This window comes from Volvox carteri, assembly GCF_000143455.1.
Source record: "Volvox carteri f. nagariensis unplaced genomic scaffold VOLCAscaffold_58, whole genome shotgun sequence".
NCBI lineage: Eukaryota > Viridiplantae > Chlorophyta > Chlorophyceae > Chlamydomonadales > Volvocaceae > Volvox > Volvox carteri.
In genome coordinates, this window is record NW_003307601.1 from 680,693 (window position 1) to 705,209 (window position 24,517).

The 24,517-nt window shown below is 53.8% G+C and overlaps 3 protein-coding genes across 3 annotated transcripts; 2 read left to right on the plus strand and 1 right to left on the minus strand.

Moving 5' to 3' along the window:
• Positions 1-220: 220 nt before the first annotated feature.
• Positions 221-4,224, plus strand: VOLCADRAFT_97186 (uncharacterized protein; the record flags this gene model as incomplete). Its single annotated transcript, XM_002956143.1, has 6 exons — positions 221-560; positions 765-916; positions 1,473-1,595; positions 2,222-2,290; positions 3,664-3,945; positions 4,018-4,224. The coding sequence occupies 6 exons, from the start codon at positions 221-223 to the stop codon at positions 4,222-4,224; spliced, it is 1,173 nt and encodes a 390-aa protein (XP_002956189.1).
• Positions 4,225-10,305: 6,081 nt separating this feature from the next.
• Positions 10,306-10,488, minus strand: VOLCADRAFT_38235 (uncharacterized protein; the record flags this gene model as incomplete). Its single annotated transcript, XM_002956193.1, has 1 exon — positions 10,306-10,488. A coding segment is annotated over one exon (183 nt), but the record flags the coding sequence as incomplete, so codon positions are not given.
• Positions 10,489-15,895: 5,407 nt separating this feature from the next.
• Positions 15,896-23,375, plus strand: stpk1 (serine/threonine protein kinase 1; the record flags this gene model as incomplete). The annotated part of the gene is made up of 9 exons (XM_002956144.1): positions 15,896-15,969; positions 19,209-19,287; positions 19,583-19,681; positions 19,806-19,984; positions 20,263-20,356; positions 20,801-20,882; positions 21,367-21,417; positions 21,526-21,950; positions 23,190-23,375. The coding sequence occupies 9 exons, from the start codon at positions 15,896-15,898 to the stop codon at positions 23,373-23,375; spliced, it is 1,269 nt and encodes a 422-aa protein (XP_002956190.1).
• Positions 23,376-24,517: the final 1,142 nt, after the last annotated feature.

Below are 24,517 nucleotides of genomic sequence, written 5' to 3' on the forward strand. Positions count from 1 at the left end.
CGGGAAAATAGGGTTTTGCACTGTGCAGCTCCATTGGCATATCTAGTAACCTTAAAGGAGATACAGATAACCTTCTACAAGGTTAACAATAAATTTTCAGGTATATTGTCTTGCACATTTGTATACATAGTATCGGAATGCAAACTGCACAAGGGTACCGTCTGTAAGAACATAAAATCAGGAAGCTTCAAGTTTTCAACAGTTCCATACAGGACCTCAAATGACGCCTGTGCCGAGCGATGTGGCTAGCGGCCTCGGGAATAGTATCACGGCTTCCGATGCCACTGATGTTCCTGGGGATTTTGCGGAACAAATGGCCATTAAGACAGAGTACTTAACAAGAGTGGATGCAGCCCTTTCAGCTTCTGCTGAGGCGACCGGACCGGAAGTCATGGAACCCCTGCCGCCGCCTCCAGCGAATCTTGCTGGGACAAGCAGCGCATCTGGAAAGAGTTATCGCGTCACCGTTAGCAACAAGGCTGGATACCTCTGTCACGTCCACGTGGAGGCCAACTGGCCTGTCACGCCTGAAGTTACGTTCGCTATCTTCACACACCCAGGTGTGTGCGCTGCGCCGGAACCCATCTGCGTATCGAGCGTGAGCTGTCAAGGGGCGTATGATCATCGCCAGCAGCCAATGTGTTGACAGGAGCCTCTCCTTGTCTGCCCACTGCTCCTCCCTCCTCATACTCCTGGCCGTTTCCATTTAAAATTGTGGATGGCCTTGTACTATCACCCTTGCTGTCCACCCTCGCTACCACCAGATCACCGGCACATCAGCTCACCGATGGCTATCCTTGCCCGTCGACCCTTTAATAACATGGGCCTTGCAGATAACTCGGCGCTCTTTCGCGACGTCAAACGAGTTGGTGCTCGCAGGGTCCTCAAGGCCGAGCCGGGGTACAAGGAGGTTGAGGTACGACAACTTTTGCTCAACATGTCCACACTGCGTGCATGAACATCATCATCATCATCATCATTATCATCATCATTATCATCATCATTATCATCATCGTGAAAGCGGTCATGCATGTCCGTGCTCTGAAAAGTGGGGACGCGTCCACCTGCATGTATGCGAGGATGCATCTACCTATCGCAGAACAATCAATTACGTTCCGTCACAATCATTGCTGGGCACACTTCCGCTTTTTCGTTATTTAGAATATGCTCCCTATAAACATGCACCACGTGCAGGACGTCACCTTTTGGCATGACCCAAATCGGATCTATACTTTACCCAGTTGTTCGACTTGGGTTTATGTTCCGCTTCCTGGGCCGCTGACCCCGCTGGGTTGGTTGTGCTGTTGTGCCTTTTGGCCCGTGTACACACACGCCCATTGCGGCTTGCTTGGTGGCCACGTGGTTTTCCAGTTCAAACCACGCAGATCGTTGCTAACTGACATGACTTCCTTGCCACGTGTTTACCCAATTCATCAATGGCCACCCCGGCGGGTTCGCCTCATATTCATCAGGTGGAGCAACTTGGCGACATCAAAGTGCTATGGATGCACAGAACATACAGCACGTGGCTTCGTGTGGTTGAAGATTCACGCGACCCGGAGTGCTTGCGCATTGCCTTTGACTTGTTGAAGAGCGTGAGTAGGGGACGTAAGACAGCGCCTTTGCATAACGGTGTGCGGACGTAGCCGCATGGGGAGCTGTTAGTGGGTACACCTGCAGTAAACCTCCTGCTTGCTTTTTGAAATGTTGCGCTTCCACGTTACGGTGCTATACGAGGGCTGCCTTGTTGAGATTGCACTCCTACTTGGACGCCGTCGAGGAAGGGATGCGAAAGGTCGCGAATGAAATTCGCTGTGCATGTATAGCTACAGCCCATGATGCGTTAATTTCTCATGAATGTAAGGGCGGTCATGAGTGCGGGTGCAGCATGCCGTTGTATGCACTGTTGAGGAAAATTAGGAAACCCACATCATGCATCCCCTGTTGCCGCCCTGTTCAAGTGGGAGAGGCAAAGGAAAGGATGGCCTGTATGTATGTATGTCTCCTCCTCGTGTTTTCCGCTTCCCGAGACCAGCACCCTCCCGGGATGCCTGTTGTATCCCTCTTTGTATCCCGCTGTTTTGAAAACGCCGGCGTGATGTGGGACCAGAGTGCCGTGAATGCATGAGGCGGTAGTTAGGTTAGGTGACAGTGAGGTGGTTAACTACCTAACTACTTATTGATTTCAGCGCTATGTGCTATGCGCTCCTCGTCCCTGCAGGATGTCCTCGGCAAATTCAGCGGTCGCTGGGAGCTGCGTCCGGTTCGCGACCCCGTCAGTGGACTGGTGGTGGGCTGCCAGGGGGAGCTTCATCAGGACGTACTGCCAAGGGGTACGAACATCCGTACATGGCGTACACGTGTTTTCCCTTTGTGGCTTACGTCTCCGTCGGTCGTCACCTTGCACTCCCCTGCACATTCATAATGCTTGCTCTTGCGTTTTGAAAATACAGCCTGTCTGTAGGTGCGTGGAAAAGCGGTATGTGGGTGCATGCCCGTGAAGGAATCTCATTCAGACTCTTGTCGGGTATCCTCCTCCAGCCGTGGTTGTTTTATTGCTTGGTAGGATGCCAAGAAGAGCTGGCTTTGTTCAATCCTACCTTGCCCCGGGACGGCAGAACTGATTTGGGTTGCGGGATAACGGGATCATCCCGCGTATCTGAACAGTCGCGGCGAAGGCCTTGATGCGCCACTGTGGCTTCTTCCTTACCCTCCAAAGACTGCATCGTTCCTAAGTATGCACCGTTGTGCGGCTTCAAGTCCAGGGGCAACGCCAAGCCCTGAGTTCAACAGAGGCCTAGGATTATCTTCCTCATGGGTCTGTTTTTGCCTGAGGTTTTCACTGCTTTTTGTTTGTTTGGTGATGGATGTTGCGTTTTACAGGTATGCCCTCCTTCATGGCGATGCTGCCTATCCTTGGAGGCGCGTTTCGAGGAATCAGTGTGCGAGCTGTGACGCGGGTATTGGAGGACTTGGAAGTGGCAATCAATAAGGCAAGCGTCCAGTCCCCTAAGCCCCTAAAGTCCGGTCACACGGGGCGTGTGCATGGCTCAATCTCACGGGCTTGGCGTGTGTGCATCAAGCAGAAGACATACATACTTACGAACCCAGGTTGGGATTGTCGTAACGGCGGGATGACCTTCAAGGCGTTTCCACTGACTCCCCCTTGGAATTGGAACATGTTGGTTCACAACTCCCTAAAGCTGCGGACAACCCATCCATGTTTTGCATGCATCTTTACCGTGGGGGAAGGACCGGTAGGTGAATACAGGAGTCACGGTTTGAGTGGAGAGGCGCAAGTGCAGTGGCCGGTGGATTAGGCCAAATAGCAGCGTCCACAACTCCAAATTTGTACTCGTCGACGAGGGAGAAGATTACCTTTTGCGGCTTCCCCCCCTGTTTTCGGGTCGACGCCAGCCCCGGACGCCTTCCCCCTTTTTTCCGGGCCATCGTTTCGCCATCATCCCCGTAACCCCACATGTTCGTCCTGCATTACTCGACATGTAGTATTTGAGCGCCCTATTCACATCCCTCGGAGTGACTGGGCCTCATCTATACCGCTGGCCGAGCACCTTGATGGGTCCTGGGCCCGAAGCGCACACCGTGGCTGACCCGCCCGCGTTACACACACGACACACCGCACAACACTGGGCCCCCCCTCAGGTCCGTTCCGGACACGCCAATGGGCGCACGACGGAGGCCGTACTTCGGGAGCTCTGTGGTGCCGTGTCTGAGGTTGCGCACGTGAACGGGGCTGTCGCCAGCTTTGCATTCGACCCAGCGGGATCTGACGACGACGGCGAGAGCGAGGAGGAGGGCGAGGAGGAGGGTGAGGAGGTGGCCGCTGGCGGCGGCAGCAGCGAGGTGAAGGCGGACCGGATAAGCGAGGTGAAGGCGGACCCGAGGAGGGTGGCCGCATGTCGGCTGCTGGGGTGGCGGCCGCTGGTGAGTTGCCGCCTGTACCTGCCGGGTAGGCCGTCTGCAGCTACCGGCGGATCCGGTGTTTCATGCGGCCAGGGCAGCAAGGGCTTGGGTGAGTGCGTGAGGGGGCTATGGGGCGAGGCTGAAGATTCAGGAGCTGAGCTGGTGTCGGCGCGAAGGGTGAGGGGATTGACTGCGCGGCAATCCGGCGGCGCGGAAGGCACCGCCAACGCTTCCGTCCCTGTGGTGGCGTCAGCACGGACTGACAAGGATGCCGTACAGCAGCTGCTGAGGACTTCCTGACTGACAAGAGTGGGGAAGAGGATAGGGATTAGACAGGTAGATTAAAGGGAGACCTGCTTGGGACGCCGCAAGTTTCAGCTGGGGAGGATATCAAGACTCGTCGGAGGAGAACTTGTGTGTGTGTGTGTGTGTGTGCGTTGTGTGTGTGTTGCGATGGCGTGAGGCTGAGAGTACGTGCGGACACGGCCTCGGCAGCTCGGCACCACCCGGGCCCTCCACCGCCGTCGCAGCGCCGCAGGTACGTGCCATTCGCAGTTGGAAAACACAATTGCAGTCGCAGCGACGGCGGCTTGGCATCAGGATTGACTTTATTCACATTTACCATTACGTTTTGAGAAGAGGGTTAAAGCTTGATCTGTGAGGACGCTGGCTGTCTAGAGGTGCTTGGGTGTGAGCAGGCCAAGGCAAATTGTCGATGGACCCCACAACCATCGGGGTTCCTAGCAGTCTTAATTATGTGGGTGTAACCGCACATTGAGATGGGTGGGCGGTGTGGGGCGTGCTTTTCAGCGTGCGCCTCAGGTTCCTTTGCTCGTGCGTTTTCGGTGTGCATCGTCTCATGTTTGTCTCTTTTTTTCCTAAGGATTGTGAATATGGTTGTATGCCTCTGGCGTATGTGCATGCATGCAAGGGATGGATGGATCCAATAGCTGGCATTGTGGCTTCCCACTTTGTCAAACGCTCAACTCTCTTGAGATTTGGTTACTGCTCATGTAAAGGAACGATCGTGCGCTTTATCGTCAGGGCTGACCTGGCATTTGTTATATACGGTTTTTTGAACTTATGACATGTGTGAGGCGGATGCGATCGAAACGTGATGGGGGGGGAAGGGTCTTGCTATTTGTCGTGGAGGACTTCGTGCTGCGTGGCGAGGAGAATTCTATTCTAGGGTTGCTAATGATGGTATGGAAAGAAATGGCTCATTATTCGCTCATTCTCTTTGCTCACCTAATGAGGCCTGCGGGGTGGCTGTTGCTATCTTCATGTGGCTCGTCGCGCGAAAGGCTTCTTAACTATACTTTCCGATGCCCTGTGATGCCGTTACATCCCATATCCTGAACGCCTGGCAAGGATGCTGGAACGTATATGGTCTCACCGCAACTCTATCGTTCCCTTTGGTCGTTAGTATCCTTCATCACTTGTCTCGTTGGAAGTGCGGGGTAGGATGGTGCTTATAGGCGATTTGGCAGCCCTTGAGCCCTCGGCTCGTACTAGGGTGGTTTGCAGGTACGGGGAACGCACCCACGACCATGTAACAACAACAACAACAACATCCCATATGATGAATGTTGTGTGCGAACGATTTAATGGTCGTCGGTTTCGCCCGCGTCACCGGCAGTGCTTTTTTGCTGCGTTGGTGAGTGGTCTTTGAGCTCATCAGGCTTCCCCGGCTGTCGATACGAACGTTTAGCAAGTCCTGGATTTTGACCACAGTGACCAATTCGGCAATGATGATGATTAATTACATCATGTCCAGTGAGCGGCCACAACCATGGGGGGCGACCGCCCCTGGAGTCCCCACCGCTCCACACAGGAACGCGTCAGACATGCGATGACGGTTGGATACTTGGCGGCCTCCGCGGTACAAGGTAATGCTACTTTGCTCAAATTATGCAGTGTTACACACTGCAGCCCGGTCGGATTGCCGCGCCATCCGTCGGAAGGGATTTTGGTGGTGTATGTGTGTGAGGTGTGTGTGTGTGTATTACGTTTGTTCCTGTGCGTGTCTGGGTCTATTCGTACATTGCTTTTAATCGTTACAATGGTGGTATTGGGGCCCTCGGCTTTCGGGCTTCTGTCTGTAGGACGGCGGAGGTAAGGCGTTTCTGTTACACTGCCCTCCATTCGCATGACCAAGGCTTCATGGCCCTATCCATCAGGTTATCCGTAGCAAGGGTTGCTATACCGTGACTACGACACTCACCACAGGATTGCCATGTTGAAACAATGTGTAGGTTGTGGCAGAAACGCCCTTCCGTTTACTTAGAAACGCCCTTCCGCACGCGGCGAGAGCTTGCCTGGAAAGCAGCACTGGGGCGCATCATTTCCAAGCATACCCAACATCATTCAGGTGCATTTATGCATGTTACGAAAGTAAGCCGCGAGAGGATAAGCAGGCAGGGTTGAGTTTGCGTGCTGACATCCGGGATGAAGCGGACTAGGATCAGGGCATGGGCTACCGGCGCGTCGAAGAGGGCGGGCTGCGGTTTCTCCCGGGGCCACTAGCGCACGTGCTCATGTGCAAGGAGCTTCCACCGTTGCGACATCGGTGCTCCGTTGCCCTCGGTCAGTCAGCAGCGGTGGGTGGACGGGACAAGGAAGGTGGCATGGAGCCTGGCGTGCGGGATGTGGTCACGGGCGTGAAGGGAGACAGCCGAACGAGAGGCGGTGTGTTTGTGTGGAATGCATTGGTGGGCGATGGGACGGATAGCGCAGTGAACCCGGCTAGCAGGTGCTGTTGTCCTGGCATGGGAAGGAGCTTTTGATTTAAATAACAAGCCGCTGGCCAGTTTTGAGGGCCCACGGTACACTGTGATTTGTCTTGTGCCAATGCATACCCGCTCATTCCGGCGTGAGATAGAGGCGGCGAATGTTCAGGTGGGACGGAGTGCTCGCTCAGACACTGTGCGAGCATTCCGAGTTCGATTGGAATTTCTCCGCTATTCGCAACTCATCCGCCGATTTTTCAACATCGGTCGCATATGGCGCTTGGGATGTATGTCTTTGTGTTACACTTCGATCTGCATTCTATCAAGCCCACCATAGCCGAATCCTCACGGCTCGGACAACAAGCTGGAAGTTCTACCCCTAGGTCAGGGGAGGATCCCTGCCCCAGGGTTACAGGGATCGTACCCCTCGCGACATCCACCAGTCCCGCAGAGCTGACCGAGGCCAGGCATTCCGCCCTTGCTCTACCAGACCCCATAAAAACATCATTATCTCTGTCTTCATCTGCCCTATTCCCACCTATTCCAATGCAATCACACCTAGCGCAAAACTGGATGGATGTTGAGGCGTTGCACCAAATGCCAGCTTCCCAAAGACGATGCGCCGTCTTCGGAACTCTTGACGCGGCCCTGAGCCCTCAATACCTCTTCACTTTTAGCAAAACCGTGGAAGGAAAGAAAGCGTATTCAGGCTTCGTTGCCTCAAAAGAGAAAAGTATGGCGATCAAGCAATACACACGCACACATGCGCCACACGCACATGCATATGCAGGAAAACCTATTAAAACAAACAGCATCGGCACGAAAACAATGGCTTCGCCCACCACCAGTCCACACAATCGTATACACACATGGTTATACCACAGGCTAAGCAGCTCATTCAGTCTCGCTGGGTTCTACTCAAGCAACTACAAAAAGTTTACGCGCAGGTGCAGACGCCGTGGACTGCCAGGAACCGACGCCACTCCACTCCGACCTACGCAAGTCAAAAAAACGAATTACCATGCACACCAATGGCAGCAGATGGGAACAGCCAATCAACCCCAATTGCGCTCCTCGAGTGCTACCCAGTCGCACACCATGAAGGACGGACCCGAACGGGACGAACTCCCCATGGTATGCAAAAAAATTACTGAAGCTAGCAGCAGTCTGCCTCGTGTACCTCACCCAAATCCAAGACCCCGTCGTCCTGATAACAACGCAGGTAAACTAGGGGACTCTCACTCAAAAAGAGCAGTGCCAGCGCCTACACTTACACCTAACTACCTAACGCATGAAAGGAGATCACATCGTATTTCGAAAGCTACATCTGCAGCCACGTACGGGCAAAAGCGCGAGCAAAGCACACGCTAAACCCAGACATGCCTCGTCCAAACTCCTGCACCTGTATCTCGGCCTATCATACAGCAATGGCCTTCTGGGCACGAGGCAACAAGGCCAACCCAAGCAATGTCTGAAGCAATGTACGGTCATATCACCCACTATCATACCGATGAAGAGCAGCCGTAATGGACGCGGGCCAAGAACAGCATCCATTGGCCCAGATTCCCACCTCAACGAGTACTTCATCATCATTATCATCATCCGCCAACCCCAAATCGGTACTTGGCGACGTCAATAAGTTGCAATGCTAGTGCTCAAGGGCTTGCAAGCGCAGCGCAGGCATACGATCTCGTGCGAAAAATTAGGGCAGCCTCGGCGAACAAAGTCACCCATGTCACTGCACTGCAGCTCTCGCAACACCAGGCCGTTGCAGTTTCGCAACACCAGCTTCACGCGCTGGCAGCACACCAGCAGCAGCTCTACAGAATTTAGGCAGCTCACCACCACAACACAGTCGCGACAGTACTCTATCCGTATCCGCGTGTTGTGGCAGTTGCGGAGCGTGATGCGGCCCCGGACGAGGTTGCTGATGGGCTCCGGAACCGCGCCGTTGCGCTGGTGCTGCAGTTGGCGCAGCTGCCGACGCCGGCTTCGCCTGCGCGGGGCGGCACGCTGCTGGGACTGCGCTTCCGTGGGGTCATCAATGCTGGGGATTGATCCACGGTTGCCATCGAAGTTCACTATAGAGCACCGTGGCGACACTGCGAACCTGAGGAAGCTGCAGGCTGCACGCGCCAGAGCGCGACCGGTCGTTGCGGCCGCTCGACACGTAGAGGAAATGAGCGACCTGCTGACGAAGAGGCTAACCCGCGCTGCGGGCACGACTGCCAAGCCGAGCATGGTGCGGCCCGCGACCAGGCTCCCACGAGCGACATGCCTTGCGCTGAGGGCAACGCAGTGCTGAGATCGGCCAGTTACAGAGCCTGCCGCGCTGCTAGGGGCCCGCTCAAGCATGCGCACGCGTGGAGATGACGCCGTGTCCGCAGAACCGAACAAGGTCGGTATGATGTGATCGTCATCAAGCAGATCCCCCAGCAGCTCATCCTCGATGCGGTATCGCCGACGAGGAATGGGCCATGATTTGGTGCCTGCACGGGGGCCCCGAATCGGTGTAAGCTTACACCAAGTCCTCTGCTTCCAGTTAAGAGATTCCGATATGCATGCGCAGCCAATTCCTATGATAATGAAGGCTGTTTATCAACTTCTGTATCATATTCAGAGACAGCCAAATAAATTGTAGCACAATAACCCCCCAAACAGCACAGCAAACCCACCTTGCATCTTGCGAGACTTATCGTTCTTGCTTTTCGGAGTCGCCGCTATTGCCGCGTGGCATACAGGACAGCTGCTAATCGCCGCGCTGCAGCTCTGGCAACCAAAGTGACCGCAGCCCAAATCAACAGGCGGGTTGCTGCAGTCATCGAATTCCCGCCAGCAAACCACACACATGCTCAGGGAGGCTGGGGCATCAGCTAGATGGACGATAGTACGGTTGACAACCAGCACTATCTTTGGCTACCAAGGGTCCCCGGCATCTAGAAGAGTGAAGCAGTTCAACATTGCTAAGCCATTCATCAAGGCTTATAAATTAATGCTGCCTGCTATGGCCCAAGGACCGCCGAGTATCTTGAAAGTAAGCGCAACAGGGCTGTGAAATCATGCAAAGCTACAATGCAATTATTGTCCCAATTGCCTACTGATGGCACAAATATTTCCATTTGTCAATGTGTATCCGAATTCTTAAGCGACTCGGCTGAACAGTACGGCAAATCTCGAAAGGGTAGAAGAGCTGCAGAAGAGCTGCAGAGCTGGATACCCTCCGTGAAGCCTTAAACCCCTTACGTGTATGTTGTGATGCGTGCAATACGACAACCACTGATTACAAGCACCGTAGCGCCCGTTAGCTGGTGGGCAGGGCGTGTCAAAGGGATGAGGTTACTGGGTATCCTGCGCACTTTACGAGAATCGTGAACCCGGTAGCAGCTCCCTGCGCGGAAGCCTTCCCGCAGCTTGCACTTCATGGGGTTGGAGGACTGCAAACAGGATGGGTCCAGCCAGCCCACCACTGCTCTGCTTGCGTCAGAGCGGAAAACGACAGGATGACGCCATCAGGCGCCGTCTTCCTCTCTTTCCCCTTCCTTTCCTTCCTTTCTGCAGTAGACCCTCGTCCTCGTGTGTTAGATATACGCAAACTCTTTGTGCGACAGAGCGACAGAGCATTAGCCGGCCCCACCCTCTCCCCGGCCTCCGCCGCCTCCCGCTCCTTGCACGCCTCATAGTGCGGGTCGTCCGCGGGCAGCTCCTGGCGGCAGATGGGGCACGAGTTGTTCTGCTCCAGCCAAGGCGTCAAGCCGAGAGTCGCATGGTAGCTGTGCTTGCAGGGCAACAGCTGCACCTCGTCGCCCACTTGCAGCATCTCCGTGCAGACCGGACACACTGCATCCCTGCACAACAGCCAGGGCTGGGGAAGCAGGTCGCCCAATCAGCCGGCACACACCAAGGCGGGTACAGGAGAATTTAGGGTTGTCAGGAATGCAGACACATGCAGGGTCCAAGCAGTAGGATTTCAGCGACGTAATTTTTCAGAGCTGCAGCAGTGCTAGCTTACCAATACAGCTAGCAGGAATGCTAGCGGGGGGAAACTAGGGGGGCGGCTTTCCAAAGCCGAAAAGGGGCTCGGCCCCGGTGCATCCGCAGTTGAACCCCGTTTGATTCTCAGGGCAGTCCGGACGGCATAGGACTGCAAGCACAAGAACGCCGTCACGTTTGGAGTACACACTTGTTATTGTGGATAGCTGTGTGAGATGGTGTCTGTCGTTCCTAGGGTGGGTGGCACCACGACCACAAAGAAATCGCAGGAACGGCGGAGCGGCTAACGTGTCTTCAACGTGAGGCAACGTGAGAACCTGCAGAATGGCCATAGCGCACGTCAATTGGGCTTTGCAGCTGAGCGGCTTGTGCTTTCTTCCTTGCTATGCATGAGAGTCGGAAGGCGTTAGGCCTAGATCCAGTCACGAACGACGCCAACCCATCGATTTGGCAGTTCGAGGCGCCCCCGTGCGCTAACGGTCAACGTTTATCCAGTACCACAGCTCCTTTGAGACTTGTCAAAGCCAGCCTATCGAATAACCTTAAGCTGGAATGCAATGACAGGACACAGCGCGGGTGGGCCGTTTGTAGTCAATTTACTAGAAACATCATCAACGCAACTTTGGAGGTATTTCTTTCGGGTCCCGATGCTAACGTTCAATTTGAGACGAGATGACGTATCATACACGTGTGAGACGGAGGAGAAGTAATAGAAAGAAGCTCTGGAGCGTTGCCAGGGTTGGCCTGGGGACCGGTTGTGGGGGAGCAACGCTGTGTACGGTCTTCTCATCGTTATTACAACAGTTCGCCATGGGCTTTGCAATGGCGCCTATGGGAAGCTGGGTTAGGCCACGCTAGCGGGGCAAGTCAAACCCATGGAGCGCGGGAAGCTATCTTCGCCCACAGATTTGTCTGAATTGATTCCCTTGGTCTATCGATAAAGAATGAAAACAGCTTTCAGACGCAATTCAAAGCGGGGTGAGATAAGATCAAATGTTACACCGTGACTGACTGACTGACGGACGGACGGACGGACTGACAGCAGTGAACCCAGGGGGCTCGGTTCACGCCCGGGGCCTCGCCCAAAGAGGTAAAACATGGCCCAGGCAAAACCGGGGCCCACACGAAGGGCGTATGGATGCATAGATGCCCTCCACCGCTGTCACCACTATCACCCGTGCTATCACAAGTCCGGCTGCCTCTACCGAGCCAAACAACCGATACCCACACGCGCAACGCAGCACGTGCCAAAGGGCGAGGATGCTTTTCATTACCCGCCGCTAGCCGTGTTATGGATGTGTTGGGCTTCATAGCCCATAAGGCATACACGGCAACGCGCCTCTTTTTTTTACGTTGAGCGGTTACCACTCTCGTCCTCCAGGAACCCCCCAAGCGACCTTCCCCACACGGAACAAAACAACGCACCCGACGGTACCTTTTAGAGAGCCATGGTTATATTAAGTTTTAGCGTGCCCGTGCACCTCTGATGCCACAAACGACCGTATCGTAATACATCACCGAGGCGCACACGATCGTGACTCGCGAGTCCCCAAGCTGCTGGTCTGGCTGGCGTCACACGGCGTCAGGGCAGTTTTTGACGGATGTTTGTTTCATTTTTCATTTCCTATCCTGATTCGAAAGTGGATAGGAGAGTAAAGAAAAGAAAATCATGCCGATTACGACGGGTTGCGTTAATGCAAAACGTTTGGCTCCATCCTGCTCCAGACTAAGCAGATCGCGATATAGGATTTTAGCCTTTTCCATATCCTGGAGGGCTGGGACCTTGCCGGATCCGCATCGCGGAGCTAGAAGAGACTGCCGGTGCCACTTGGCAGCTGCGAACAGGGACGGAGAAAACAAAAGCCTAAGTCAACCAGACGGGCAGCGTCTAGACAATTCACCATCCTAGAGGTTCAAAATCACCCCAGAGCTGCAGGTGAACGCCGGGTTGCTTGCAGCCACTATTGGTCATTACAGCGACACCCAAGCTCATCGTTACAGGGGGGCATTTAATATAGTATCGAGTAAATTATATTCACGTGTCCAATCGGTGAGCATGCACATATGTGTTTATGTGTGTGTTGCACTTCGAGATGTGTTGGCCCTATGCACGCGGCAATTGACCGTCAACGTAACCATACGAGCCCGGGGCTTAAGGGCAAGCCGAAGGCTGTTCGAATTAGATAGATAAAAAAATTACCATTATCCTATCGCCCCCCGAAAAAGAATACGTTTTTTCCAGGGTTGGGACTGTTGCCCTCATCGCCGTGCGATAATACGTACGAGCCTGGCGTAATCCAGGGCATCAAAGAAACCACTGAAACCATTCATATTTAGACACTTTTCATCACGATCTCCACGACAAAATGTGCAGCACCACTTTCAGGTAGATGTAAATTCCTTCCTTCGTATGCACCGCAGAAGGTTTCAGGTACGATAGGCTACTGGCAAATTCATCCAACTGCGCGCCTTGGCAGCGCCTAAGGATAATAACTATCCATCTATCCTACAATCCATCGCAAGCATATTATTATTGCTCATTTGATTGACCATGGTAGATTCGGTCGATGTCACTGATGGCCTGCTGCCGGCGTCGCTCGCGTCGCTCTCGGGTTCGTCATCTGCAGTCGGCCGCAACTATCAAATCATGGTCACCAACAAAGCTGGCTATCTCTGCAACATCCTGATGCGATCCATCTGGAAATCCGCGACACCAGACGTTCTCTTCGCAATCCTCACGCATCCAGGTGGGCGGCAGGCGGCAGCTGAGCAACGAAAAACATCAGTCTGCTGCTCGAGCAGCCTGCGCCAAAGGGTTAATGTTGCATATCCTCGCGCCCAAGCCAAACATTTAAATATGTGTTTTTATTATTTTCTCCATCCTGCATTTGTGCGCCAAGGCCTCTGGATAGCGGCATATGCCCAGGGGCCCCGCATCCTCTGTTGATGATGAGCCTCAACGCCTCACATGTCCGACGGCTTTTCCCTACTTTTCGGATGTTTCCACGACTCCTCGCTCTCCCTCACTCCAAAACTGTTCATTGGCTCCATTTGTTTTGTTCAGAGAATGGCAGATTTCTGCAGGGCTTGAAACGGGTCGGGTCGCGCACGATTCTCAAGGCCGAATCGGGCGTTTTGGAGTTTCAGGCGAGTTACATGGACATGTTGACCGTCGCGCTGTGAGCCGATCCGTGAGGTCATTTTTCAGAACAATTATAATGACTTTGCGCGCAAAGTGATGATGGAATGGGCAACAGAGGCAAAGCAAGTAAAGGTCTGAATAATTGCGAGGATACGGGCGCCCCAGCTACGTACCCTTTGCCTTTGCTTACCATTGCCCCGCATTTCACATCTCACTTTGCGAGCCAGGTTGCGAGTTCATATAAAGATCTAGGATCATGGTAAAGCTGATGATAGGATATTCACCACTACTGCTCACCACTACCTGTTCACCCCATGCTGACATGCAGCATCTGCTGCGCACACATCTAACGTCCTGCCGCCGCATCCCACCATATTTAAGGATACAATTACACCCTGCACAACAGGCTATATGCGAGCAGCGGAATAGTAATATTAATTTCAGCGTCTGACGCGGAAGCCCTCCTGCTGCCATCCTTGTTTCGTTGCGCAGCTGCACACTGTTACGAAAGTACGGAAACTATTCAAGTACGGCATGTACAACAGCTGGCTCCATGTTGTGGAGGACATGCGCAATCCGGAGTGCCTGAGTACCAAATTCGATCTGGTCAAAAGCGTGAGGCGGGTTATTGTGGGTGTGTGATCTTTAGGACCGACGGAACCGAGGAGGAATGAGGCGATTTGATGGAGAAAGCGGAGAAGCGATATCCCCCAAATTTTGAGTCCATTTAGGAGATCATTTTTATGACCGTATGAATATTCATTATTAATAAATTAGCCGTTGTTGTGGTGATGTTGAGTAGCTCATCGAGCTGGGCTGCAGCCCTCTCGCGAATTCCTAAATATTCTGCTGCCCTGTTAGTGCCGTACATGTTCGTCCCTCAATCCGTCCGTCCGCAAAGCTGTTCTGGTCTGGCTTTTTCCCGTACAGGAGATTTTCCTCAAATTCAGCGGTCGTTGGGAGCTGCGTCCGGTTCGCGACCCCGTCAGTGGACTGGTGGTGGGCTGCCAGGGGGAGCTTCATCAGGACGTACTGCCAAGGGGTACGAACAGATGAATCTGCAGCATACATACAGATGCACAAAAACGTGCATATAAATACCAGAGGGAGGGAGGCAGGAGGGGGCTGTGACAGAGGAAGATCCAAATAAGCTGTCGCGTGTGCGTGCGTATGTATGTTGTTCCAGGGTGGTATAGCTTCACCAGCGGCCCCCTTTCCCTTGGAGGCAGTTCCCTGCTCTCCCCTGCGAGAGGGGCACCCTAATCCATTCACCCCATCCGACTTCGTATGTATGTGTGTGTATGTGCTGTGCGTGCGATCAATACAGTTTCCGCTGCTCTGATTGTTCGGATGTGTCTCTTTTAACGTCCTGCTGGCTGCAGTCGCTGTCTTTGTCGCTGATAGCTATCCTTCCCGCCTGCAACTCAACTGGTGCTGTCGGCCACCGATGCCGCATCTGATGCCACCACCACCACCACCACCACTGTGGGACCAACTGCGAAAACCCGCCCCGACTCTGAAAACGGCGCAGGCGTGCCTCGCTTCCTAACTCGTCTGCCCGTGCTCGGCTCCTTCTTGCGCCGGATGTCTCTCGGACCCGTCAGCCGAATTATGGAGGACCTGAACGCCGTCGTCGACCAGGTATATTGCCCGGAGATGTTGTATGTGTTTGGGTTTTACGGAGGGTAAGGAATAGACGGGACCTTGAGCGTGAGCGAACGGCGTGGACAGGGGAATTGCCGTTGGTGGTACAACTTGGTACCCGGGAATAAATCCATCATACCGAAGCGGGCTGCGTAGTCCAACGATACTGTTTGAATAATATCAAGTAGGTGTTGAATTGAATAGAAATGTTGAGGAGCCCGTAGAAATAGTCAGAGGCCTCTGTAGCAGCAACAGCAGCGGCAGCAGCAGCAGCAGCAACATCATCATTAGCAGCAGCGGCAGCAGCGGCAGCAGCGGCAGCAGCGGCAGCAGCGGCAGCAGCGGCAGCAGCGGCAGCAGCGGCAGCAGCGGCAGCAGCGGCAGCAGCGGCAGCAGCGGCAGCAGCGGCAGCAGCGGCAGCAGCGGCAGCAGCGGCAGCAACGGCAGCGGGAGTTTGTAGAACACAATGATAGGCAGGGTCGACGTGCGGGTGGGGGTTGCTCGTGTGGGTGGAAAGGACGTGAAGAAGGACGGGAGGAGGTGAGGAATTTAGCGGGCGTGTTGCAGGTCTGGGAGATTTGCCTGGATGCGCCGTGGCAGGGGGGCATGTAGGGGCCCACGGAAGTGCCGTACACGTTAGGGTGCGGCACATAGAGTCCATCGCTGGTCCGCAAGAAGCCTTGGTGATTCGGGTTGTCCCGATCAGCGAGTGTCCGGATCAGACGTGTGTGTATGTATGTATGTGTGTTTTTCACCTTGATTTGCATTACCCTACCAAGGTGTACGGCAACCCGTGTCTGTGGGTGATCGTTGCATGTGCATGTCTGAGCTTTAATATATCTCTGTGCTTTATGATAGTGGCCAGCTGTGGCCAGCTGCGCTATATCACCCGAGCCAAGATAAGAACCGGGTCCCGGCAGCCCGGGCAGCAGTGCCCAGAGGCAGCAGCACCCAGTGGGCGATCATAGGAAAGGGAGGATCCCATTTTCCCTTTCTCTTTTTCCGGAGGGGGTTGCAGCCAGATCGTATCTCGGTCGGTGTTCGTCCACCTGCTCAGTTAGCGGGTGCTTGCGAATAGAGTGAATATGGGTATGAGCTGGTGCACTTGGCAGGGCCCGAGGGTGGGGTAGGGCCTTCTCGTCGGGTTAGTTCTCACTATGTACGCCTCGTTGTATGTTTGTCTGTCTATGTGTTTGTCTGTCTATGTGTTTGTCTGTCTATGTGTTTGTCTGTCTATGTGTTTGTCTGTCTGTGCATTTGTCTGTTTGCAGGTTCTGATGGGACAGGCCGTGGGAAAGACAACAGATGAGGTGCTTCAAGAGTTGTGTGCGCAGTCAACGCCGGCAGCCGAGAACGCGGCTGACGTGGACGTGGCTGGCGACGGTTTTGCAGAAGAGGGTTCGGGCAGCCCCATGCATCAGGTGTCGATCGAGTCGGCCAGCAGCGGCGGCCCATGAGGAGAAAGCCACTCAGTTCGGTTGAAGTCCTCGAGGCGAATGGCAGCAAATTGGAGAAAATGCAGCCGTGCAGTGTTCCCCCTCCCCTTCTCCCTGGGGTCTGACTTGCACTCAAAACGGAGACGAAGAAGATACTCGTTGCGCGAAAGTCATGGTACAGCATTTGCATTGCAAGAGGGGCTTCTCCAGGCCAAATTGGCATGCATATGTCCAAGAGAGGCCTCTCGTCCTCCTCATCTTCTTACTGCTGGCGTGTTTTTGGCTTGGCTGGGGCTTGTGGCAAAAGCACAAAACCCTTCCTACTTGGGGAGTTGCTGGGTCATTCCTAGTGTATCTTGGGCCTTATGCACGAATATTTAGCGGGATGTAGCTACAGCCGTATTGGCATTAGCTGGCTGTCGGACAGACAGATTCGCAAGAGGACCCCGGAAAGACCTCAGTCCAGGGAGGGAAGCGAAGTGATAATTCATGGGACGGAAGCGAAGTGAAAATTCATGGGACGGAAGCGAAGTGAGGCTCCTACTGCCGGTGGCAGCCCAGCCCTTTATGGGTCACCAGGCATATAGCGTGTTGTTTACTCTTTACCATCCGTTGTTATTGTTCCGAAGGGTGTTGCTATGGGGGGGAGTAGGTTGGAGGGAGGTGGAGAGAGGGGGCAGAAACATTTTCTGCCCCGGGCAGTGTATCTGGGGCTGGTTAAGGGGGATGGGAGGGAGGAAATTGAGCTTTGGCAGGAGCATGAAGCAATGAAGCGCAACGGGAGGGGGAAGGGAGGGGGAAAGAGGGGTCGAAAGGGCGTCATGAGGGGCGAAGGGGTCGTAGTTGGGGAAGTGAGGCGGCAGAGGAGAACTAGAGTGGGGCGTGAGGACTTGAGAGGCAGAGGAGGACTAGAGAGGAAGTGAGGCGGCAGAGGCGGACTGGAGGAGCGAGGAAAGACCCTGCTCTTAGTCCTAAGTCCTAGTCGTTGTCGTACTTCTTGTTCTTGTTCCAACTTTGAGCTCGGTCGGATTTGCGTGGCTTGGGATGGCAGCCTGGAATCTATCCCCTCGGTAAAGCCGTGTCTTTGTGTGTTTGTATTGGGTGCTTAATGGTTTTCACTCAACGCAGGAGGGCCCCAGATCCAAAGATGTTCAGTAATGCTTAGCCCCTGCCAGGGGGGAGATGTATTAGAATTTGTAACTATAATAGAGCTCATTTGCATGCTCGAATTGTTCTGGGTTTGCGAGCGGGTGTACACGCCTGTCGAGTAACTCCTATCGTAAAGGAGTTCAATGGTGGGTAAAGGGTGTGGTATGTCAACAATTGTGAGATGTTGAATAACTGGTCACGGCGTCCCGCGCAGACATCGGCAACGGCTTTGGGCACTTCGGGTCGCACCGAAACCCTCAAAAACAGAAATGAAATAAATTCCCCGAGGCCGGCCCGCTTGCAGAAATCGGGCCATCCGCCTACCACCCCACACGAAAGCTCCTCTGCGGCCCGAAGGTCCGCGCGACGGCCCGAGCAGGCAGTCAACGACGACAGAAATGAACCCGTCTTGAAACCAGGAATACTCATTTTGCCATTGTCTGGTCCCGCATAACAGTATCCTACAATCCTAGCCCCTGTACCAACTGTGTCGGTTAGTGCGAACCGACTGCATCAACCGCCACGCTCCTGCGAGAACCCAGCACCTGGTCATCTATTACTCCAGACGCGTATCGTGCGGAGCATCCTTCAGCTCTCGTTAAATCTAGCAAAAACGCCTATCAGCCGGCACGATATCGGGATACACATGGCACCTCCCACCGCCCTGTTGATAAGGGACGCAGTGTAGCGGAAACTTGAAGATCCATATTGAATATTTTAGCTAAGATGTCCTGCGCACGCCTAGCTATCTCGAAGAACAGTCTCAACCTGCCATGAAATGACCCGTCGAGTAATCTTTGGGGATCCAAATCCGCTGGGACTTCCAGCATCAACTTATTCCCATCCCGTTGATATCTTGGGCTCCGGAGCGTTTGGAAAGGTATGTCCTGCTAGATGTCCTGGTATGTACTTGCTGGAGCATCGGTGCTATTGATGCAGCTAAGATGACAAAGCGCATACTTGGTAATGTAGACACTTTGATATATTGTTACTTTCCATCAACCTAATTCAAGGTGCGTTGTCCTTGGCTTTCTTGAAAAGGTCTACTTGTGCTGCCGCCGAACGCCTCTCCAACCTGCAAGAAGCGCTACCAGGTAACGTCTTCAGCGCACGCGTTGCGCAGCGCCGGTTTTCCGGCATGTTGTACAGTGCAGTTCACGCCACGAACGTCCCCGCGACCCCTGCACGAAACAGTCCCCAAGCCCCCGAGTCAGTTCCCCATGCGGACAATATCGTCTGCCAGTCGGAGTGGGTGGCTGTCAAGATATACAAGGTTAGCGACGTTCCACCCTTGTTAACCATTTCTCCCCCGTTCCCCCCCGTGTCGCTCTTTTCCCCGTCTTTTACCTCCCCCGCTCCGTTCTATCTCCCCTCCTTTCCCCCGCCAGCCCTCTCTCTGTCTCCCCACATCCTCCATACACGCATTCATTTTAATTGATTGCGTTTTATGGTTTATTGGTGCTTCTTGAAAAAAACGAGTTTTAGTAACGAGTTTTGGCTTTAATCGTATCGTGTTGCATTGTGATCACGTTCTACTCCTGTATGTATGTTTGTACGTAACCATGCAGCCGCTCGTCCGTTGTGAGCTTCGTTACCTGGAGTATTTAAAGCGGGAGGCGGTCAACCAACGTCGCCTGAACCACGAACATGTCATCGGCTTCAAAGAGGTGACTTTTGAAAGAGGGCTGCGGATGGGGGGGAGAGGTAGGGGGAGCCCTTGAGGGGTTCAACCGCCATAACCGCCTTCACTGCGGTCGTTACACGGTCGTCATATAACCGTTTTTGCCTCAGGTGGGCCTTACAACCGACCAACGGCTTTACCTGACATTAGAGTATGCGGACAGCGGGAGTTTGAAGCAATGGCTGGCGGCACAGCCAGGTCACCGGCTACCGGAGGCGACGGCACGGTGGTTCGCACAGCAGTTGGTGTACGGCCTGTCGTACTGCCACGCGCACGGGGTGTACAACAGGTGTGTCGGGGTCGCGAAAAAGTGTGCAGGTATGCAGGTGTGTATGTGTGTTTTGGGCCGTACGTGTAGTTTTGGGCGTTGAGTGGAGCTGCTGCCGCGCTAATACCTGTTTTGGAACTTCTAGGTTCGAACTTGTCGTACAGCAGTTTGGGTCCATAGGATGCTCTTTCTTCGTCCCCACCTATGTCGGCATTCAATCATTCCCCCCCTCACCCCCCCGACCCCCTCTGGGTGTTACTTGCTTTACCCCTCCCCCCCGCCCCACACACCTCCCCAAGGGACATCAAGCCCGCCAATCTGCTCCTGCACAGCAATAAGGATAGCCCGCAACCCCTGGAGCCCCCCTTGCTCAAGGTATTGGGTATTGGGATGGTGTGGTGTAACTTGGGACGAGGTTTGGTTGGATCCGCAGTGCAGTGCAATTTGTTGGTTGGTTAGTTGGCTCCAAAGCGTCTACGAGATACCGCATGTTGGTGCCACATCATGGCAATTGAGCGTACGGCATTCGTGCCATACTGTCGTACTGTACTGCGTGAACAACAGATGAACACTTACCAAGCTCGACTTTGCTTTTACTGCATTGGTGTCCCGTTTGTTTGTGTGTTCATGATCTGAGCCACGGGCAAGAGATCTTGCACACATACAGACACATACAGACACATACAGACACATACAGACACATACAGACACACACAGACACACACAGACACACACAGACACACATACAGACACATACAGACACACAGACACATGCACATACAGACACCAAAGCAACTTCAACGAAGGAGGGTCCCCCGTCATCATTTGGCGCCGCAGGTGGCCGACTTTGGTTTGTGCAAGAGCAGCGCGGACTCGGTGCCCAAATCACAAGTAGGCTCCCCGCATTACATGGCGCCCGGTGAGCTGAACGTGGTGCACTGTGCGGTGCGGTGCGGTGGCGAGCTGAGTGTGGTGTGGTGTGCTGCACTGTGCTGTGATGGGTAGAGGAGAAAGGAATGTATGTATTTATGCATGTATGTATGTATGCATGTATGTATGTATGTATGTATGTATGTATGTATGTATGTATGTATGTATGTATGTATGTATGTATGTATGTATGTATGTATACGTGTCTTACACGGGACGTGGCGGGCCTTTGCATCCCTCACCTCACCCCACCTCACCTCGCCGGGCCTGTGTGTATCCCTCCACATTTACTCCACCTTTCCCGTGACCTGATGTACCCCCCCTTTCCTCCACACACACCCTCACCCTTTGCTTCTTGCTTCCGGCGGCTGGGGTTATGCTATGCTATGCTATGCTTACATTGGCGCGACCTGCCCTGACACGGCACAATACGACACATGTTCCGACGTCTGTGTGCCTCACTGCTCTTGGAGCCCCGCCAGAGGTCTTTTCTGGGAAGCCGTATGACGGTCGCAAAGCCGATGGTACGTCACTGCCGTACTTGGCTGTCGTACAGCTATCCATACATGTGAAAAGAAACCCTTAAAACCCTAAAACCCGTAGATTTTATTTCCCTGTTCTCATGCACGCAGTGTTCTCTTGTGGCGTGGTGATCTTCCAGATGGTCTTCGGTGTGCTGCCCTTCAGTCGAACACTTGACGGTCGAAACCTGGACTTCAATCGCAATTTCCGGGAAATACACGACAACATGAAAAACGAGGTCTGGAAGAAGCTCCTTCCTGCCTCTTCCCCCACGATCACGATGGTCACCGCCCCCACCAACAGAACAGAGGCCATGGCACCCTCATCACCATTGGCGGTGACGGTGATGGCAACAGCAGCAACAGCGAGTGCTGGGCTGCTGGACCTGCTGTACGGCATGTTGCGGTACGACCCTGATCGGCGACCGACGCTTCTGGAAGTCATCCAGCACGCCTGGTACCGCGAGGGCCTCCCGGACTCGATGTACGAGTTCGTGTTGGCGGGGGGAGCAGGAGCAGATCAGAGACCACCCCCGGTGTGTGTGTGTGGGGGTAGATATTGTTTTATTAGGTAGATGGATTTCGATTTTTTTTTAAAAGAATTTATAATATAATCGTTGTTCACATTATATATAATATAGAATTTGTAATATAAACGTTGTTACAGAAATTATTGTAGTCCATTACCGATTGATGGCAATATACAGCCATGCTGTGCCTCATTTTAAATTGTTTTATGGTGCATCTAGTATGTGGATGCGAGGCTTAGACAATCTACGAGCTCAATATTCGTGGCTGCATCCACCACAAAGTGACCCAAGTGCCTGCCAAGGCCCACAAGCGGCATGATCTGCGCTTGTAAGCATGTTTTAGCAACAACAAGAAGCATTTTGGTGCACTACATTGTCGCCCTGGGATTGATGGATTAAGTCAAGACAGCCTTCAAGACAGCCTTGAAGTTTGACAAAAAGGCAGGCGGCTGGCAGAGGTTAAGGCCTGGCTTCTGCTCCCGCCGCGTCCGGGTTCAAATCCGCATGCCGACCTCTCGGGGTGTTTGAGAGGTGATGAAATGGGAGGTGGCCCCCCATTTTGTGGACGGTGTAGGACGTGATAAAATCAACTTGCGAGCTGACCAGGAACTAAGTTGACGCGCCGTTGATCCGCTAGACTTGGTTGGATGCCGATGGTGAGTTGCCAAACTCAAAAGAGTACACTCTGAAGTCGGATGGGGTGAATGGATTAGGGTGCCCCTCTAGCAGGGGAGAGCAGGGAACTGCCTCGGGAAGGAGGCCACTGGTGAAGCTTAACCACCCTGTAACAACATCAACATGAACAAGGGCAGGCTTGTGCACAGCAGTGGTAGTGGTAGTGGTAGTGGTAGTGGAGGAGCCATAAATATTGAGCTCGTATAGGTTATTAAAGCTGAATGAATGCATACATACATGCATGCATGTATGTATGCATGTGCTTCAATGGCCTCCACCATCAAGCCAACATGTGTGTATGTAGGTGTATACATATGCGCGTGTGGGAGGGAGAAAGGGTTGCCAAGGGAAAAGGAGAGGAGAGATGTGAGAAAATGCACTCCAATGTCAAGCTGCAGTCGATGCCCTATGGTACCCGTGCTGTGTATGGTTGTGAGCAGGAGGGGATGAAGGCCATGCAAGGCTCCATGCAGTGTCGTCGGAATCATCAATGCTGTTTCCTGCTTCGCCTCCTCCTCCCCCCTTCTTCTTCTTCTCCTTTCCCCTCTTGCTGCCCCGATCCACCCACAGGCTAGCTCTCAGAGTGTGGAGCTCATAGAGGTGGAGTTCTCGCGGATCATGGAACACTGCGCCGCCTGTCAACATGTGGTGGCGGCACGGCAGCAGCACCAACAAGAGGCAGAGGGTGTCAGAGAGGACTGCAGCGAAGGGCAGGAGGAGGAGGAGGAGGACAGCGAGGGGGTGGAAGATTTGTAGCCAGCTGGGTGCCAGCCCCGGAAATAAGGAACTACGTAGAGCATTGAGGATGACACGGATATGGATGCAGATCCTCCTCTGGGGGATTGCTAGGAAGGGGGAGGAGGGGGAAAGGGAGGGTTGGTGCCAGAGGGCTTACGGCACCACTTACGGCACCGGGAAAAAGTCTCTCAGGCCTTAAAAACCCTCTACCCACCCCGCATCCCACGTATGGCGGCACATGGTTTGAAAGGGGTCCTACAGGGTGTGCATGTGGGCGGGAGGGGCAAGGGGAGAGTCGTGCACATGTGATGTGCATCCCCCCACAGCACCTAAACCCCACCTCCTTCGCCTGCTCCTGCTCCTGCTCCTCCTCTTCTTCGTCCTCCCATCATCACACTCCACATGCCAGGTGGTTGGGGCTCCACTGCAATGGGGATGGGGAGCTCCACCACAGGTCTCCATTGGACAGCACCCCAGCCAGCAACGGCATCAAGGGTTATAATATGACTTATCATGCTGTGGTGGTTGTAGCTGTAGCTGTAGCTGTAGGTGTAGGTGTAGGTGTTTGGAGGAGATTGAAGAGGGGGAGGTACTTTGGGTTGTTCTGGTTCCCGAATAGATGGGGTTAGGCATGTACTGGGCCCACCTTACCAATAGGATGGAAGGTTTATGGAGCGTGCGGTGTTGGCGTTAGTGTTGGTTGTGGGGGGAGGGATGGCCGTTGCAGAGGTGCGGATAGACCGGGGCCTAGCTACCCCTCTAGCTAGCTGCTTAATGGTGTGTGTAGACAGATGGATGGCACTACACTGGAAGATGTGATGTGCATACAAGCTTAATTCATTAAAACACACATATGCACACGCACTCCGTGTCAAGCGGGAGGGAATAGTGGCCCCTAACGCCCCGCCCCTTTCCCCCCGGGGGCTCCCGGTCTTGTCCATTGGGGCTAGGCAGCAACCCCTAGCCAGTGCCAGGCCTGTCAAGATATGTAACAATACTTACACACATTCACATACACATACACACCACACATGTATGGATGCATGGATACATCCGGCTAGACATCTCTCTCTGGACATGGGGTCATAGCAGCAGAAATAGCAGCAGCAGCAACAGCAGCAGCAGTGATAGCAACAGTAATAGCAGCAGCTACAGCAGCA